The sequence below is a fragment of the Phaenicophaeus curvirostris genome, chromosome 17 (genome assembly GCF_032191515.1).
Source record: "Phaenicophaeus curvirostris isolate KB17595 chromosome 17, BPBGC_Pcur_1.0, whole genome shotgun sequence".
In the NCBI taxonomy this organism is placed as follows: domain Eukaryota; kingdom Metazoa; phylum Chordata; class Aves; order Cuculiformes; family Cuculidae; genus Phaenicophaeus; species Phaenicophaeus curvirostris.
Window position 1 is genome coordinate 15319569 of NC_091408.1, and position 18397 is coordinate 15337965.

At 40.8% G+C, this 18397-nt stretch overlaps 1 protein-coding gene across 2 annotated transcripts; it reads left to right on the plus strand.

Annotated features, from left to right (window-relative positions):
* Positions 1-160: 160 nt before the first annotated feature.
* Positions 161-17327, plus strand: ATP6V0A2 (ATPase H+ transporting V0 subunit a2). Of its 2 annotated transcripts, none has more exons than XM_069871231.1 (20): positions 161-312; positions 1794-1872; positions 3284-3381; positions 4223-4360; positions 4873-4973; positions 5300-5426; positions 6443-6525; positions 6874-6967; positions 7282-7494; positions 8080-8230; positions 8976-9115; positions 9502-9659; positions 10871-10961; positions 11259-11377; positions 11837-12047; positions 12595-12714; positions 12958-13077; positions 14309-14426; positions 15952-16123; positions 16996-17327. In XM_069871231.1, the coding sequence occupies exons 1-20, from the start codon at positions 196-198 to the stop codon at positions 17096-17098; spliced, it is 2553 nt and encodes an 850-aa protein (XP_069727332.1). In that variant the 5' UTR covers positions 161-195; the 3' UTR covers positions 17099-17327. The 2 variants fall into 2 exon arrangements, with proteins under 2 accessions (XP_069727332.1, XP_069727333.1); XM_069871232.1 differs by having other exon boundaries at positions 181-279.
* The last annotated feature ends 1070 nt before the right edge of the window (positions 17328-18397 follow it).

The following is an 18397-nucleotide window of genomic DNA, read 5'->3' on the forward strand; positions in this document are numbered from 1 at the left end:
ACCCTCCCCCTCGGGGCGGGGTGGGGGCGAGCAGCGCTGCGTGCTCCGCCACAGGCGATTGGCCGGTGCTGCGGCGCCGCCCCGGAAGGCGCTGCGGGTGCGGGGGGCGGGGGGGGCTGCGCCATGGCCGCCGGCGGGGGTGAGTCCCGCTGAGCCCCGCCGGGTCCAGCCGCCGCCGCCGCCGCCGCCGCCGCCATGGGCGCGCTGTTCCGCGCGGAGCCGATGTGCCTGGCGCAGCTCTTCCTGCAGAGCGGCTCGGCCTACGAGTGCCTCAGCGAGGTGGGCGAGCGTGGCCTGGCCGAGTTCCGAGACGTGAGTGGCGGCGGGCGCGCTGCGGTGGGGGCTCCCGGGCCCGTCTCGGCCCGGCGGTGGCCGCGGGCCCTTAGCGCGGGCAGGGTGGGAGCCGGCAGCCGGGCCCCTTCTGCCCCCCGAGCCGTGGGGTCGCGGAAGGGGGTGGGTTGGAGGCGCCCCTGAAGCGCCCCGGGCCCCTCCGGCCCCCAGCCCTGCGGCCGCGGGGCGAGCCGCCCGCCTGACCCGGACACCGTCGGCACCAGGAAGAGCGAACCTCGTTTCTCCCTTGTCACCTCGCAATTATGCGATTTTTGCTTGCGGGCTGAGAGCTCGGAGTTTCTTCCAAGCGTTCTTCAGATATCTGGGTTGCAAAATCTTCTAAGGAAAGCTGGGAGAACTGAAATGAACGGCAAGTTAGTAAATACATCTGGTAGGAGGAGGCAGATCTGTAAGAATCGTTGCACACGTGTTACATTTAACATGTTGGTGCCGTTCCAGGTATCTGACACACCCTTTATTCTGGAAGTTATGGAATCATAGAATCATAGAATAACCAGGTTGGAAGAGACCCACCGGATCATCGAGTCCAACCATTCCTATCAAACACTAAACCATGTCCCTTAGCACCTCGTCCACCCGTGCCTTAAACCCCTCCAGGGAAGGGGACTCAACCCCCTCCCTGGGCAGCCTCTGCCAGGGACCAATCACCCTTTCTGTGAAGAATTTTTTCCTAATGTCCAGCCTGACCCTCCCCTGGCGGAGCTTGAGGCCATTGCCCCTTGTCCTGTCCCCTGGCCCTTGGGAGAAGAGCCCAGCTCCCTCCTCTCTACAACCTCTTTTCAGGTAGTTGGAGAGAGCAATGAGGTCTCCCCTCAGCCTCCTCCAGGCTAAACACCCCCAGCTCTCTCAGCCGCTCCTCTTGTTCTCCAGCCCCCTCACCAGCTTCGTTGCTCTTCTCTGGACTCGCTCCAGAGCCTCAACATCCTTCTTGTGGTGAGCGGCCCAGAACTGAACACAGGATTCGAGGAGCGGTCTCACCAGTGCCGAGTCCAGAGGGAGAAAGTTAATGGGTCCGATCTAAGACTTTGCACCCTCATAATACGGGGATGTAGGTAAAACGATTCTTTGAACGCTTAACGTTTCAAATAGCTTCTGTGGAAACCTGTCACAGGACATTCTTGAGAATGATTTGTTAGTTAGAAGTCATTAAGCGGTATTTTAAAACAATAGAAATGACATCAGGATGGTTTCTGTAGTAGATCTGGTTGTTTTGTTATTTGAGTTAAATCAACAAAGGCCATTGACAGCTTTGCTTCAATAAAATCTTACTGTTTGAAGACTTAAATCTTTTTAGGTTTTTGTATCTTCTTAACCTGAAAATCACAATGTAGAAAGAGAGCACGTAGAGTGGATGCAACATTGTCTCCATGAAGTTATGGGAATAACTGTGGTGGTGGCTACTGTCTTAAATACCTAATAAGTGTTTTGTCCTTCTGCTTCAGCTCAACCCAAATGTAAGTGTATTTCAGAGAAAATTTGTGAATGAAGTAAAGAAGTGTGAAGAAATGGAAAGAATACTCGGTGAGCTCTGTTTTCATGTCTGCCCTTTCTTACCTGTGGTATTATTAGAGCTTACATTGCTAGAGTGGAACTACAATGAAAGTTTCAGTTACAGGGTTTTTAATCTTCTTGATTTTGTATGATCTGAATACTGTAGAGTCTTATAAAATTTTCATGTGTGTGAAAAAATACACACGTATAGAGAGTCTGTTTGTAGACTTGTGGAGCCAGAGATGACTTGGCTGTAGTACTGAATTGGGCTAGAACAAGCAGGTATATTCCTTAATTTGTTTTGATCTGCTGCTGCAATTTCAGCTGTTTAGGTTGGAAGGGGCCTCTTGACATTATATTGTCAATCTCCAGCTCAAGCAGGGGCAGCTAGAGCTGGTTGTCCAGGCCTGTGTCTGGTGGGATTGTGACTATGAAGACTCCAGAACCTTTCTGGGCAGAGAATGAGAGAGACTCTAGAACCTCTCTGTGTTTTATCACTGACCTCAGTTTCCTGGTTTTGAGAGCTGAAAACTTGCTTATGCTACAACATCTGTGTGCCAAATGTAGGTTGGAGGTTTTTTTAAGCTCAGAGATGAAGAGAGGTGCCAGTGATAAGTAATGGAGACAATTTCAATATTGACTGCTTAAAACTCTGCTAGAAAAATGGAAGCTTTATTTGGGCTGTTTCCTTGGCTCTAAGAGAAACTCTGTTTCATGTTATGTAGCTCAATACTGTTGAACTTCAGAGCACCCTCAAAAATATCTCAAGTTAGCTAGTGAATAGTGAAGAGAAGAGTATGCAGAGCGTTACAACCAAGGTGCAGATTTCTTTAGTGTATGCCAAAGAGAAGTTACTCTTGAAGGATTTTTTTTATTGAATTCTCTCAGCAGAGCACGTGCTGGTCATGCCAAATCATCCCAGCAGCTCTTCTGGCAATCTCCCTGCCCGGTGCGAGTTGCGTTTGTTGTCAGGGTTGCTTAAGGCACCTTGTTTGAACGCTTTTTATTCAGACATGGGTCAATGAGCAGAACGTCAGTGTTTGGCAGGTGGTGTGATTAGCAGGAAAAGAAATCTTGCAACAAAGAGATGCTATGGGATGTTAAAAGAAAGTATTTAGAAAGTACTTGTGGTTGGAAAACTGGAGTTGGAGGACTCTGAGGATTGCTTACTCCTGCAGACTTCCAAGACAAAAATGTTTTGTATATTTTATTCCTAGCACCCCATAAGACCCTCTTTTTTTTTCTTCCTGGACAGAGTAGTCTTCACTGTTTCCTTACATTCTTTTTGAAGGCTCTGGTATGTGTTTGTTTTTTACTAAAATAAATGAACAAAATCGCTAGGACAGCATGATCTGCACCAGCTGAAGGGCAGCTCTGCAGCATTCTAGGAAGTGTAAGGAAATACTGTTTTCTTTCTAATTCTTTTCTCTTGTCACTCCAGGATATTTAGTACAGGAAATTAAAAAAGCAGATATTCCACTTCCTGAAGAAGATGTTGCTCCTCCTGCCCCCTTGCTGAAACATATTTTAGAAATCCAGGTAACTTTTCCACACCACAGATGCCAGAGGGATAGCTCTGGGTCTTGGAACTTTATTTCAAACTTAATTACTTGCTATCTTGTGGCTTATGAATTAAGTTATAGAGGTGTGGCAGGGGGAAGCAGATGCCTTTGCTTTCATTTTTGTCCATTTTCTTCCTTTCTGCCATTGCTACTCCAAAGACTGCTAGTGAGGATTGGATATTAACACGAAATTCCTATGAAAGGGTGAAAGCGAACTCATGATGTTTGCAGTCATCTGGTTTATTTTGATGGATGGGCATCTTACACCGTTCCAGGCAAACTGTTGTTTGTAGGTGTCCTCCTTCAGCCTTATTTCACTTTGAGATTTATCTAACGCTCTTTTAATTAATCCAAAATTTCCAGGACGTGTGGAGTGTTATACGTCTGAGTCTCTGCAGGTTCCAGTGCTGGCTGCACATGGTGCTATTTTCTCTGAATGCTTTTTCTGGTATTGCATTACAAGTAGATGCTTGTAAAATGCAAATAGAATTTTGAATGGCATTCAGTTTTCCTGTAATTCTATTAAAGGAAAAGATTGGTGTCTCCCACTGTGTACTGTCTGAAGTTTCAATTCCATGTCCGCGATACGTAGCTCAAACACAAGCTGGGGGCAAAACAGTAGATGCCAGCAGAGGATCAAGGGTACTCGGTACGAAGCAGTCTTTGGGAGGCTGAGGGATAAAACCTACGGAGCTTAGTTTAATTAAGAAATCGAGAAACTCCCATAATTGCAGCAAATTAACATGCTTAAAATTCACCCTTCTTTGATTTCCAAAACAGTATAGCTGATTCTATGTCATTTTTTCTCCCTGTCTTAGGAGCAGTTGCAGAAGCTGGAGACAGAATTGAGGGAAATAACTAAAAACAAAGAGAAGTTGAGAAGAAACCTGCTTGAGCTGACGGAATACACATACCTGTTAGAGGTCACACAAAGATTTGTCCGGAAAACAGCTGAGGTACTGGTGATGCTGTAGGAGGATGGTATCACCTAGCGTTTTGATTGCATTCCATCAGCAGTTCTAGTTAGGGAGTTGGGCTTCACAGCGCTGCCCTGCGTTCCTTGTTATTGCTGCTCAGTGCCAGGAGAGCCCGGCTGGCAGCCTCCCGTGCTGGGCTGTACTCGGATGCATAGCTACACGTAGTTCTGAACTTAGTAAGCATTGCGATTTCTCTGCTAAGGTGTTCGAATGTTACTGCTGGTGCCAAGTGACAATGAACGTCTGTTGGTGCTATCTTGATGCATAAATTATGCTGAGAAATTCACCATGTAACCTTTAGACTGTAATTGCTAAAGGCGGTGCACTCGAGATTCCAAGATCTTCCTGTTGTCTGAACTGAACACAGGGAAGGGTTTTATATTGTTATTGAAATCATTTACTGAATTAGCATTTCTTCTTTAGAATAATAAATGAATGAAAATAGAGTGTTTTTTGCTGAAAGCTGTGAATAATTTTCTTCTCTTTGCTAGTATGAATCTCGTTTATATTCAAATTATGAAGAATTTCCGTCTGTGGAAGATGAGCCCTTGGTGGATTACAACTGCATGCACAGGCTGGGTGCCAAGCTGGGGTAGGTACGGTTCTGTCCACGTGTGGCAGGTTGTGTGTGTGCCATTATCAGTGTCTTATCACGAAAAATAGAACCACCTTACTATCAAAATGAAATGATGTCAAATATAATTCTAGTTGTGTTGCTCAGGCCTATGGTCTGTTTCCCAAATAGAGAATGTCTGTTTTATATACCAGTTTATTCCTTGGTGTGGGTATGATTCCTTCTCTAGAGGTGGCAGACGTTCAGGTACTGTGGCTGTGGTATCCTGAGTGATGAGGTACTCTGAGTCTTCATTTTTTCTGGTGGATTTTAGCTTATATATAATTTTTTTTCTCTTTCCATAGGTTCATATCTGGGTTAGTTCACATAACTAAAGTTGAAGCATTTGAAAAAATGCTGTGGAGAGCCTGTAAAGGCTACACTATTCTTACATACGCGGAGCTGGATGAGTGTCTGGAAGATCCAGCTACAGTGAGTAAATATTGCAGCTATCAGTTTATTTTGTTTGTAGTTTTCATAGGACTTGGAAGAATTGCTGCTAAGATCTGCCTGTGGTGAATGGTTTCCCAGTGCCCTTGGAGGTAAAACTATTTTAAAGTATTTGAACTTGTAAGACTTAAAAATAAGAAGTCTTGATGCCACCAGAACTATAGGAGTGATGATTAATTTATCATGGTTTGGCTTGAAGAGTGCACAGCTTTACTGTGAAATACTGGTGACTTTATGATTGCCTACCTTAATAAAAATATGTGGCAGGAATGGCTGCTGGGATATTTATTAACTAGATCTGTACAGTGGATTACCTTTCAACAGTCATTTTTTTTGTTCTTTCAGTAGTTAAGGAAAAAAAGTCTGGAGTACAGTTATTTTTCTATGAAGTTTTTTCTCCGAACTTACAAAATTCACTTTCTGTAAGTCAGCAATTATGATTACCTAATCTGTCACTTTTAAATTTTCCTTCGATTCTAAATTGTGACATTTTAATTTTTTAAGACTTAGAAGACTTTAAGACTTTTTTTTTTTTGTTATTACTAATTTTGAGATGTTGAAATACGATATATCTTATGTTCCCTGAAAACTCTTTTCTGGTTTTCATAGAATCACCAGGTTGGAAAAGACCTCTTGGATCATCGAGTCCAACCATTCCTATCTGCCACTAAACCATGACCCTCAGCACCTCATCCACCTGTCTTTTAAACATCTCCAGGGAAGGTGACTTAACCACCTCCCTGGGCAGCCTCTGCCAGGGCCTGATGACCCTTTCTGTGAAAAATTTCTTTCTGATCTCTAGTCTGAACCTCCCCTGGTGCGAGAGAGATTGGCACACTTGCATTTTATTTTTTGATCTTCACCAGAATGGTGGAAGGTTTATACTACTAACATGGCTTTTTCTAATTATTCATATTTGTTATTTTGCTATATTATGTCACCATAGAGTTATTGGTTAAAAACAGACTTAATCACCTTAACTTTTTTGGTTTCTTTAGGGCGAAACCACAAAATGGTTTGGTTTTTTAGTGTCCTACTGGGGCGAACAAATTGGCCAGAAAGTTAAGAAGATTTGTGATTGGTAAGAAGTAAAACTGATAGATTTAACTTCTTTGTATGTGGGTTATTTTGTTACTAGTTTTCTCACTGTTCCCCTTCCTTGTAAGTGTTGATATTTATGCAAGGTTTTTGAAGTTAAATTTGTTCCTCCCCCTCCATTGCATCGAGCTTTGTAGTTTTTCAGTATACAGATAAATGCATGAGTCACTTGTCTGCAGTCCTTACTAAGTACAGAGAAAATATCGGCTCTTTCAGTGGAATCTCTTCTGTGGTTAATCAGTGCTGTGTGCAGGTTTGACTAGGGCAGTGGGCTAGGTGATTTGGTTTGGTTTAGTTTGGTTATTTAACACGAACTTCTGTTTTTCTGTAGCTATCGCTGTCGCGTGTATCCCTATCCAAACACTATGGAGGAGCGCAGGGCAGTTGTTGAAGGACTAAATGTTCGTATTCAGGACCTTCATACTGTGAGTAGCTAACAGTATCCCCTCTGTGGTTATTGCACTGTAGGAAAATAATTTGACGAATCACAGCATTAAATACATGAATATGTTATGCGTACAGGTTTGGATCTGAACGTGACCGTGTGCTGTGTCCCTGGTCTCACGTTGCATGTACCTGTTAAACTTCAGGGCACTTGGCGTTGGTTTCTGTTTTAAACAGTGGCCAGTGTGGCCTCCAACAAATGTGATGTGACGCTGGAGAAATGCTAGCTGCTCCTGCTGTGGATAACCAGTGGGACATTTTCAATGAAATATTTTTGTTTTGTTCTTTGACAAAGGTGCTGCATAAAACTGAGGATTACTTACGCCAAGTCTTGTGTAAGGCATCTGAATCCATCTATACATGGGTCATCCAGGTGAAGAAGATGAAAGCCATTTATCACGTACTCAATCTGTGCAGCTTTGATGTCACAAATAAATGTTTAATCGCTGAGGTTTGGTGTCCCGTGGCTGATTTGCAGAATTTGCGCCATGCCTTGGAGGAAGGCTCAGTAAGTTAGCTGAAGGCTCACTAGTGTTAGAACTTCTGTCTTGAACTAACTCTACAGAAAAGAATTATTTAAAACAGGCACAAGCAGGTCTGGGTTTCTGCGAACTCATATAAAACAATGCTTTTATTAGCAGAGCCTTTATTTAGGGTTGTCGGGTTTTTTTGGATTTTTTGTTTTGTTTTTCTTGAATAAGAACTGTGTTGGACCCGAGTCTGTCTGGGCTCACAAAGCTGTTTGCAGTCAAGCAGAAGGTGCTCATTCCCCTTTATTGTGTGGAATGCAGCTCTGCCTTTTGGTTTAACAAGAGAGAACCTTTAGTAACAAATTGACTGATGATTCTCATTTTGTATTTCACGTAAAACAAGTATTAGTGCACTGTGCGTTAATTAGTGTTTTTAGGGGAACAGATAAATGTAATGTATTTTTTGTTAAGAAGGCACAAATGGATAAATGTTAAACTCGGGACTTAATTTAGGGATGTTTCAGGATCAGTGAAACTGCTGATAGAGAAAACGTTTTTGCTTTGGTTAGGTTAAGTATCAATGGAGTTCTTATATAAATGTGTCTTTTTCTGCCTGCAATTAGAGAAAGAGTGGAGCTACAATATCTTCATTCATGAATACCATCCCAACAACACAACCTCCTCCGACTTTGATACGTACCAATAAATTCACCTCAGGGTTCCAAAGCATCGTTGATGCTTATGGAGTTGGAAACTATGGGGAAGTTAATCCAGGTTGGTTCTTCTGAAATCTGGGCTGTGAGCTGTGCTATCGTTACTGAGAGCCTTGTTATGTGTTTAAGACCTTGCCGAGCTGGACACCAGTAAAGGCAAAATGGTGACAACCATACTGCTTAGTTGTAGATGTTTTAAAATTTCGGTAGCTCATCAGGATTCCAAATGGTGCTCCAAGCAGTAGGATGGGGTTTTATTGTGGTGAGTTATTTTAGCATTAAAGACACTGATAATAGGTGTATAATGTTTCTTTCTATGCTTTAGCTTGCATAAGATAAGATATTTAGGGGAAAAAAAGAAAGCTTTGGTAATGGCTATTGATCTTACTGAGGCATGGAGCTCATCACTTGGAAAAAATCCCCCTTGTTCAGTAGCCCAGTTAGCTACAAAAATGCATAAGGATATTATTGTCTATATGTTCTACAGGAGAATATATGTTACAGCACTGAGTCAAAAACAGCCAAGGAGGAAGAAACTGCTGTTTGTTTATTTTTTATTTCATGTGCTTGTATTATTCTCAAAGTTGTTGGCTAATGCTCAACTGTGGCATTGTCATCGCTAAAGGTATATGCATAAGCAAGCTTTAAATTGAGTTAAATTTGCGGTATGGGGGAAAGGTCTTACAAACTGAAAACTGAAAATTCTTTGAGAGTTTAAAGTAGTTGAATTGCTTAAACATAAGTCAAATAGAATCTTCATCATCTGTTGTGTTGTGTGCCTGAAATCTGTTACGTTGTCATTTCAGCTCTCTATACCATCATCACTTTTCCCTTCTTGTTTGCCGTGATGTTTGGAGACTTTGGGCATGGTCTGCTGATGTTCTTTTTTGCACTCCTGACAATATTGTATGAAAACCACCCTAGATTACAAAGATCACAAGATGAGGTAAAAGGAATTAAAAATAATTTACTCCCCATCCAGTAAAATAACTCGTCTTTCAGAATATACTTCTTGCTGCTAGCTCTGTTCCTAACACCATACACACCTTTGCCTATAGATCACCTGACATAAAGCTGTGAATGTGGGCAGATGAATTGCAACAGTTTGGTGACTGCCAGTTGGAAATTGCATAGTTACATGCTTAAGGCAAAATTCTGTGTGTTACATTTTGATTGGCCTTAGGTTTCTTCATATTCCTTAATTACTATTCACTAATTTTAGTTTTTAGAAGTCTTCGTATGGCCAAAAATTCGTTTCTCTTAGAACTTAGTAACGATTGTTCACACAGCAGATGATGTTCTCTATTTGTATTTTTTTTCCAATTCTTACAGATAATGAAAATGTTATTTGAAGGCAGATACGTTATTTTATTAATGGGTCTGTTTTCTATATACACTGGATTGATCTATAATGACTGCTTTTCAAAGTCATTAAATATATTTGGTTCTGGATGGAACATTTCAGCAATGTTTGAACAGAAGGTTTGGCGGTGAGTAGCATGCTCTGTTTGCTCTACCATCAAAACAAAAATGTACTTCCTGCAATAGTTTAACCCTTTTGCTCACCGATTTCAACGGTCCTTTTATTGAGAGTAGTAAGTATATGTAGTGAAATCTGGCAAAAACAAGTTAAGGTACTAAGTGATACATCTGTGCTTAAAAAAGGCAGTAATAATTATTTTAAAACAAATCTAATTGTTATCTTAAATTGGGAAATCCACAGAGGACACAATGTCTTGCAAACCGCTATTAGAATTTGATTATATTTAATGCAGTCAATCCATCAGGTTAATTTTGTATTTATCCATGCTGCTTTACTGGATTTGTGTGTCCTCAGTCACCTGGAATGTTTTCTAGAATATTATCATTTGGTAGAGGTGACAGTCCTCTCCTGGAACAAATTCTGCTGTAATACTTTAATACCAAATGCCAGCTAATAACTTTTAAAACATAGGGCTAGTTTTTGAGAAATTTGTCCTAAGTCGTGCTTCTGGAATGAGTAGCCAAGCAATATTAGCATCTGCTGTGAAGAAACTAACAATTAATGAAACAAATTAATTGCTTAGCAATTGTTAGTCTCTGTATAACTTTTCTTGATGGTAAAAAGACCTGAAAATTAGGCCATGTGAGTTGTCAAACATGGATTTTTTTAGAAAGGGGGGATAACCTCATTGTTTTGAGGTCTCATAGCCTGAAACGTTCACAGCTTACATCTCATTTTGCCTCAAAAACAGGAAGTGGCTTAAAACAGAGGAGCCAAAACCCACTGTGGTTAAAATGTGAACAGGCTACGAGAGCCGTGTTAATTAAAAACTTTGACATTAAAGTGGAAGCTTATCCAAATGCGAAAGGGGATGAAGACATCAATTATTTGTTGAGTATTTAAGTGAATTTTGTATACGAGCAAATTGTGAGCTTTTTAAATGAGACTTTGCATTCCTGGGGAATAAGGGAAAAAATCCAGGAACTTTCCTTTCAAAGACAGTGCAAATTAAGCCGGATTGAGTTTCTAGGATTTTTTAGTTTGGCTCTTGTTATTAGCCAGGCCCTTTGGGCTTAGAAATCCTTTTATTCTTTTAAAGTCTGACAGTGGGTGAGTGAGTCCTATAAAGGAAAGCAGGAGCAGGGTCCAGCAGAACTGAAAGGATATGTTGGCACTTTTTTCAAGCAACATGAGATTTCGTTGTGTTTTTCTCTTCAGTCTCGATGATCTGAAGTCTAATCAATTTTTAGCACTGGATCCGAATGTTACTGGTGTATTCAATGGAGCTTATCCCTTTGGAATTGATCCGGTTAGTTTTATTCTTTTAAATTATCCATTTGAGGTAATATAATTTACAAATTACTGATCTTGGGATGTGTATTGGGAAGATAAATCTTACTATGGAAAACTACAGTTGTCTTTGCATTCTCCATTCAAAAAGAGCTTTTTCCTTAACAAATCCAAGATGTAACTATTGTCACAAAACTAAAATTTCTGGTGCGATTGCCATTTGAGATAGAATTCTGGTCTCCAATAGGGAAAAGATACTGTTTTATTCTTTCTGTTACACCATTCTGAATTGCTGATTTTGTCTTCTTTTCTTCAGATTTGGAATTTGGCAAGCAATCGTCTCAGTTTTTTAAATTCTTTCAAAATGAAAATGTCTGTGATATTTGGAGTGAGTCACATGACGTTTGGAGTTGTATTGGGAGTATTTAACCACTTGTAAGTACAGGAAGTTAAGATAATATTAACATTATAGTTTTTGTCGAGTCTTGCATTATAATAGCTAATCTGATAAGGGAAACTGGAACGATTTTTTAGAAACAGAATAATAGTAATCGTGAAAGCTGTTCTTAAAAGAAGACGTAACAGAGAGGTCTTCTGTCACACCCATAAATTAATAGATCACTATTATGTCCCCAAAAATCTGAAGACATCAGTTAATACAGACTTTATTTCACTTGTTGGTATAGTTGCTCTATAGAAATGCATGTCTCTTGTGACCTTGATTTTTCCACTGAAATATCTGATTAAAACTGAATAAGAAGTCGTCAGTTCTGGATTCTAATTTCAGTCTTGCTCTCTGGAAGTTCTGCATTTTGTTCTGTTTTATTGAAAACATATTTGAGCCATATTTTTATCTTTGTAAAACTTATTTTTTAAATTTCTCCCACCTTTTAGACATTTCAAGAAGAAGTATAATATTTATTTGGTTTTTCTTCCTGAACTTTTATTCATGATGTGCATCTTTGGCTACCTTGTGTTTCTGATCTTCTTTAAATGGCTAGCGTACTCTGCAGAGGACTCTACATCTGCCCCTAGTATTTTGATTGCATTTATTAACATGTTCCTGTCTCCTGGTGCTGATACAGAAGTTTTCTACACTGGACAGGTTAGTGGTGTTCTTACAAGCTTCTGAAGATCCTGTTGTTCCCTATTCAGATAACTTTAGCAGTCATGAAAGGCTGATGTCTGAGTGTCCCCCTAGGAAGGTTAATGTATCAGACTAGGGAAACTGAATAAATGTTATGATTAAATAATATATTTATTCTTTAGTTGGCTGCAAGATTTTATGTAGTGATTTGTGAAAATCTCTGGTCCTACAACAGAATCTCCCAGGTTAAAATTAAGGCTGGAGAACAGAGTCTCCTGGTTGTAATTTTGATGCTTTTCTGTGTGCTGTAAATAATCTTATTAAACTGGGTATCAGTAATGCCTTAATCTAGAACCCAGACCTGAAGATGCTTGAGTGTCTGTAACACAGCTTAAGGGCTCGTTTAATTAAAATACTTACATGCGTGTTCAGTTTGGAGTACATGCCCACTGAAACCAGTGGTATTTTTCTTAGGCTCAAGCAGGCCTTTAAAGGAAGGAAAAAGGAAGCGTTTTCCTGCTTTTGATTGTGTGACCTAATCTCATTTTTTCTTTCCCCCTCCCAGGTTGCTTTGCAGAGGTTTTTACTTAGCATCGCTTTTCTTTCTGTTCCTGTAATGCTTTTTGGTAAACCGCTTTATTTATATTGGTTGCACAGTGGAGGACGAGGCATTAGAATGTACAGGGTAAGTATTGAGAGACACATGCACACTTCTTCACTACAGAAGAATGCAGTTGCTGTTGTATTGTATCTAGAGTCGTGTCCTGACTGGATATTTCTACTCAGCTTGAAAAGCTTTTGACTGTAGCACATAGTAATGTTTTGTTCTCCTAGCTCTCATTTTGCTGTTGCCTGCAACTACTTTAAATAAATTTAAAAAATGACACTAGCAGTCCACTTAAAGATGCGACGTATTTCTGTTCTGCAGAGTGGCTACAAGCTGATTCGGAAAGAAAGTGAAGAAGAACTTTCTCTGCTGAGATCTCATGATGTTGAAGAAGGAAGTAGCCACTTGGACAGCGGGCACAGAGAGGGGGATGGAGAGGAGGTAATGTTTTTAGCTATTCTCTAGTGTGTATGTCCTTAACGCAAATTAGAAGTGGAAGATTGAGAGGAAAATTTGTGCACAGTGTCCCCATATGTTTTTAAGAAAATCAATTGAACATTTACAAAGAGCTTGATTTCTGAACACAGTTTACTTATTTTCAACTGTTGCTATTTTATCGTTATTTCTTGGTATATTCAGATTGCTCCAGCGAGCCACAGTCTAGTGGAGAATGCCAAAAGTACTTTATTTGCATCTATAGACTTTGCATCTCAAACTATAGTTTTTCTTAAATTAAAGAGTGGGATAAAGATCTTGGGGTTTGAATGGTTTTATGGATTATTATAATTTGAGGCACGAGGATGACTGCCCAGCTTCCTGTTAATTAATCTTGGCTTTTCATCTAGACAAAAGTCTTATGTCTGCAGCTTGGATCTTGTGATGCAGATTATTGCTAATGGGGGTTGGGAGACATGAGCCGCATTCCTAGTCCCCAGCTATTGCTGTTTAGTTTGGCCAGATTTTTAAAGGTCTTGACTGATTCCACTGATTTCATTTGAACTGAAAGGCAAAAAATTACTTGTTTCCCATCATGCAGACCTTATAGCGCTTGCTTCACTGGGGTAGTAGACTCTTGCTCTTTATGTAGAGAAAACACAAGAACTGTTGTCTTAAATAAAATGTTGTAGTTCCATGCAAAGTAATTGTTGAAACTTGCAGTAATATTAGTCTTGGAAATCTGTGATAGCAACAGGCCTGTATATTTAGAGTTGACGGTATTAATGTAGTTATTTTTCTGTCTCTGGCATTACTAATAATTAATCTTTGTTTTAAAGGTGCAAAAATTGTCATTGTAAAGTTAGGACAACATCAGAACGGGAATTGGAATCATGGCTGGTTTTGCTACTTAGAGTTTTCAAGGACTAGATCATATTACTTGTGGAAAACATAAACTGCATTCACTTCTGCCTATCAACCAAATAACTGATAGTGTCTGTTTTCTTTTTTAATCTTGTCTCTGTAGTAAGAATGTTAAACATAGCAGATCCTTTATCCTTTTTTTTTTTTTTTTTACTTGATATGAAATCAATGTGCTTGATATGAAATCAGTGTATTACCCCTTAATGGGATTTTTTTCCACGAATGTGCAGTGTGCAGATGAATGTTTTTGTTCTGTCATCTTGTGCTATGTTGTTTAGATGGATACAAAGGTATTTATATTTTTATTGTTTAGCTTAATTTTGCAGATGTCTTCATGAATCAAGCAATCCATACCATTGAATACTGTCTAGGATGTATTTCTAATACAGCCTCGTATTTGAGACTCTGGGCATTAAGTCTTGCTCATGCGCGTAAGTCGGGGTTGGTTGGTTGGTAGTTTTCATCTGTCTTGATTTTTAATGCTGGTTAGAGGGGGACTGGCCTGTTATAGTGAGGCTACTATGAATTTATCTTTTCTCAATTTTAAAAAAAGTCATTTTTAAACTAATCATGATCTGTGATTCTATGACAAAGTGACTTGGCTGCTGGATGAGGGAAAGGCTGTGGAAGTATCTTCCTGGACTTCAGTAAAGCCTTTGACACAGTTTCTCCCAGCATTCTGCTTCAGAAACTGTCACCTCTGGCCTGGCCAGGCGCACACTCTCCTGGGTGGAAAACTGGTTGGATGGAGGGGCCAGAGAGTGGTGGGAAATGGTGTGAAATCCAGCTGGAGGCTAGTGACAAGTGGGGTTCCCCAGGGCTCAGTGCTGGGTCCAGCCCTGTTCAGTGTCTTTATTAATGACCTGGATGAAGGCATCGAGTGCACCCTTAGCAAGTTTGCGGACGACACTAAGCTGGGTGGAAGCGTGGATCTGCTGGAGGGTCGGGAGGCTCCAAAGGGATCTGAACAGGCTGGATCCATGGGCTGAGACCAATGGCATGAGGTTTAACAAGGCCAAATGCCGGGTCCTGCACTTGGGGCACAACAACCCTGTGCAGTGCTACAGACTAGGAGAAGTCTGTCTAGAAAGCTGCCTGGAGGAGAGGGACCTGGGGGTGTTGGTTGACAGTGACTGAACATGAGCCAGCAGTGGCCCAGGTGGCCAAGAAGGCCAATGGGGCATCTTGGCTTGGATCAGAAACGGCGTGACCAGCAGGTCCAGGGAGGTTCTTCTCCCTGTGGACTCGGCACTGGTGAGACCGCTCCTCGAATCCTGAGTTCAGTTCTGGGCCCCTCACCACAAGAAGGATGTTGAGGCTCTGGAACGAGTCCAGAGAAGAGCCACAAAGCTGGTGAGGGGGCTGGAGAACAGGCCTTATGAGGAACGGCTGAGAGAGCTGGGGGGGTTTAGCCTGGAGAAGAGGAGGCTGAGGGGAGACCTCATTGCTCTCTCCAACTCCCTGAAAGGAGGTCGTGGAGAGGAGGGAGCTGGGCTCTTCTCCCAAGGGACAGGGGATAGGACAAATGGGAATGGCCTCAAGCTCTGCCAGGGGAGGTTTAGGCTGGACATTAGGAAAAAATTCTTCACAGAAAGGGTCATTGGGCACTGGAACAGGCTGCTCAGGGAGGTGGTTGAGTCCCCTTCCCTCGAGGTGTTTAAGGCACGAGTGGATGAGATGCTTAGGGGCATGGTTTAGTGTTTGATAGGAATGGTTGGACTCGATGATCCAGTGGGTTTCTTCCAACCTGGTTATTCTATGATTCTGTGGAAAGCTCCTGAACACAACTGAATTGTGGTTGGTTGCTTGGAACATGGTAATTTTCCAATGGGACAGCACAAACCGGGGCGGGGTGATCCCATACTGTATTTAAACTAGAATACAGGTTGGTCAGAGTAGCTCACTGGGTTAATGTGTGTAGTATTAACATTAATTATGAAAACTTTTTTGTAACAGAATTATCAGAAGTTCTGTGGCAAATGGTGATGAGAGTGGGTCTTCGTGTGGACACAACGTATGGTGTCTTACTGCTAGTCCCCCTTCTGGCCTTCTTTGCTGTGCTAACAGTTTCTATTCTTCTGGTCATGGAGGGGCTTTCTGCTTTTCTCCATGCTATACGACTTCACTGGTAAGTTCATTTTTTCTTTATACCACTTTAGTGTCTAGTGGCTTGGTTAAGAGGAATTTTTGTGTCAAAATATCAGGTGTCTTGTTAAAAGGAAAAGTGTAAATTTCATGGTATTGCAATAGACTTATTTAATGATATTAAGTAAAGGGTTGTTAGTTGAATGTGATTGTTCCTCAGGAATATTTATAAAAACCCAAACTATTATATAGGCTTATGACGTTTATTAACCTCTACCACATTCAGAGTTGATTTTGGTGCAAAATTTCAGTATGTTTGCAGCTTTTCATACTGTAGAATGTTAGTAATGTGGGTAAGTATTTTTAATTTCAGTCTGGTTATATCACTGAGTGGCTTCAGTTTATTTTATTTGGTTCAACAGAACATTTATATTAGTGAGCAAAACTTCCATTAAAGTGGAGCTGCCAACCTTTAAGTATTTTAATCCTTTCTTAGTCTTAATATCATGAGCTCTGCATGTTGCAGTGGATTCAGAGAATATTTAGTTTGAAACCAGATAGAGTTTGCAGTACAAGAAAAGGCAGAGAAATCATATGTAAACATGAGGCAGAGCTATATGCTACAGAGCATTGTCCTCATGATTTTTTATATTTGCAAAACAATGAGCTGCAACTAAATCAAAGCCAAATTAGTAAGACAAATGAGAAATGAGCCAATACAGCACAATGTCAGTTTGTTTTCGTTCCTGAGAAACATCAGATTTGCCTAGGACTGTGATAGAAAGTTAAATAGCTGCACAGAAAGCCTAGGTGGCAGGATTATCACTGGTTTTGTTCAACCTCTTGCATTCTGTCCTTTAACAACCGCTCACTCTGGACTCATGTAGAAATTTTGTGGGTTTTGTCTCGTTTCAGGGTGGAATTTCAGAACAAATTCTACACTGGTGGAGGATACAAGTTTACGCCTTTCTCTTTTAAGCACATTTCTTTACATTTTAATAAAGATGATATGGCATAGTTTGGTTGCTGTCAGCAAAAATGTTTTTGGAATTGTCTGCAAATAATTATGTGATTGGATCTCCCCTACGAACGGTTACTTGTAGGACAAAGTGTTTTTCACTGAATGCCTTATAATGCAGCCAAATAATTCTGTAATGTATACCTCCCATAAAAATACATAGCAGAGCTGGAACATCTTGTATAGATTAAAAAAATGTACATTTTTCGTAATAAACTAATGTTATAAATTAATTTTATTCTTAAAAAAATTGTTACTGTTTGTCCTAAAACTGGTGTAGGCTTTTTTTTTAATTAATGCTGTTTACTTCTGTGAATGGTTAGTTTTAAGTTATCTAGAAGACTTCACTGTATTAAACATCGATTACTGATCACATACTTAAGCAAACTACAGTCTCATGCACTTTGGGGTCGATCCAGTGATGCAGCAGGTTTTCAGTACTGTTTTCAGTATCTGTTCCAGGAGGATTATGAAATGTAAGTTGCATAGTAGTGCAGCCTGCTTTTTTTGGCCTCATTTAGAATCGCACCAAAAACGTTAACTCTTTATTCCGAGTTCTACCCAGACTTATTCCTTTAAACTTTCAGAAGCCACAGTGCTATTTTATGTTAGGGAAAAAGACAGGATTAGAAGTAGGGACAAGGGTTGTTTACAGGGAGATGAAAGAGCTAGTGAGGAGCTTCGTTGGTGTTGAGGGGCCTTGGAAAAGGTCTTGCAGTGCCTGGGTGAGGCATAATAAAATAAGGGTGAGGACTGACATAAAATCATCAAAATGCCTGCTGAATGCTTTTATCCCCAGCTCTTTTTACAATGTGGTCCTAGGCAGCGTTTTTGCTCGTAGGGATAGCTTGGATTGAGGACAGTTCTTCATTCCCCCTGCCCATGTTTGTGTTTGGCTGTAAGGGCGTAACTTCCAGGGTACTTGCCTGATGTTTGTATGGAGTGGAGGGAAAAGGGGTTGTTTTGTATTATTTTTGTTGTACCAGTGTGAAATGGGGGATGTTGCCATCATGCACAAGACTGTGTCGAGGTAGGATGAGAGGAAATGACCTCAAGTCGCACCAGGGGATGTTTAGAATGGCTGTTAGGAAAGAATTTTTTACTGAAAATAGTGGTGAAGCCCTGGCAGAGGCCCCTGGAGTGGCAGTGACATGCGGAATCAAGAGTCTATAACTGATGAGGTTATAAAGTAGGTATGTTTATTCAGTGCTGAGATGCATGGGAAAATTATTTCTTAAAAAAAAAGTGTGTGCCCATCGTGGGAACTTGTCTTGACTTCATACAGTAAAGTGTTACATG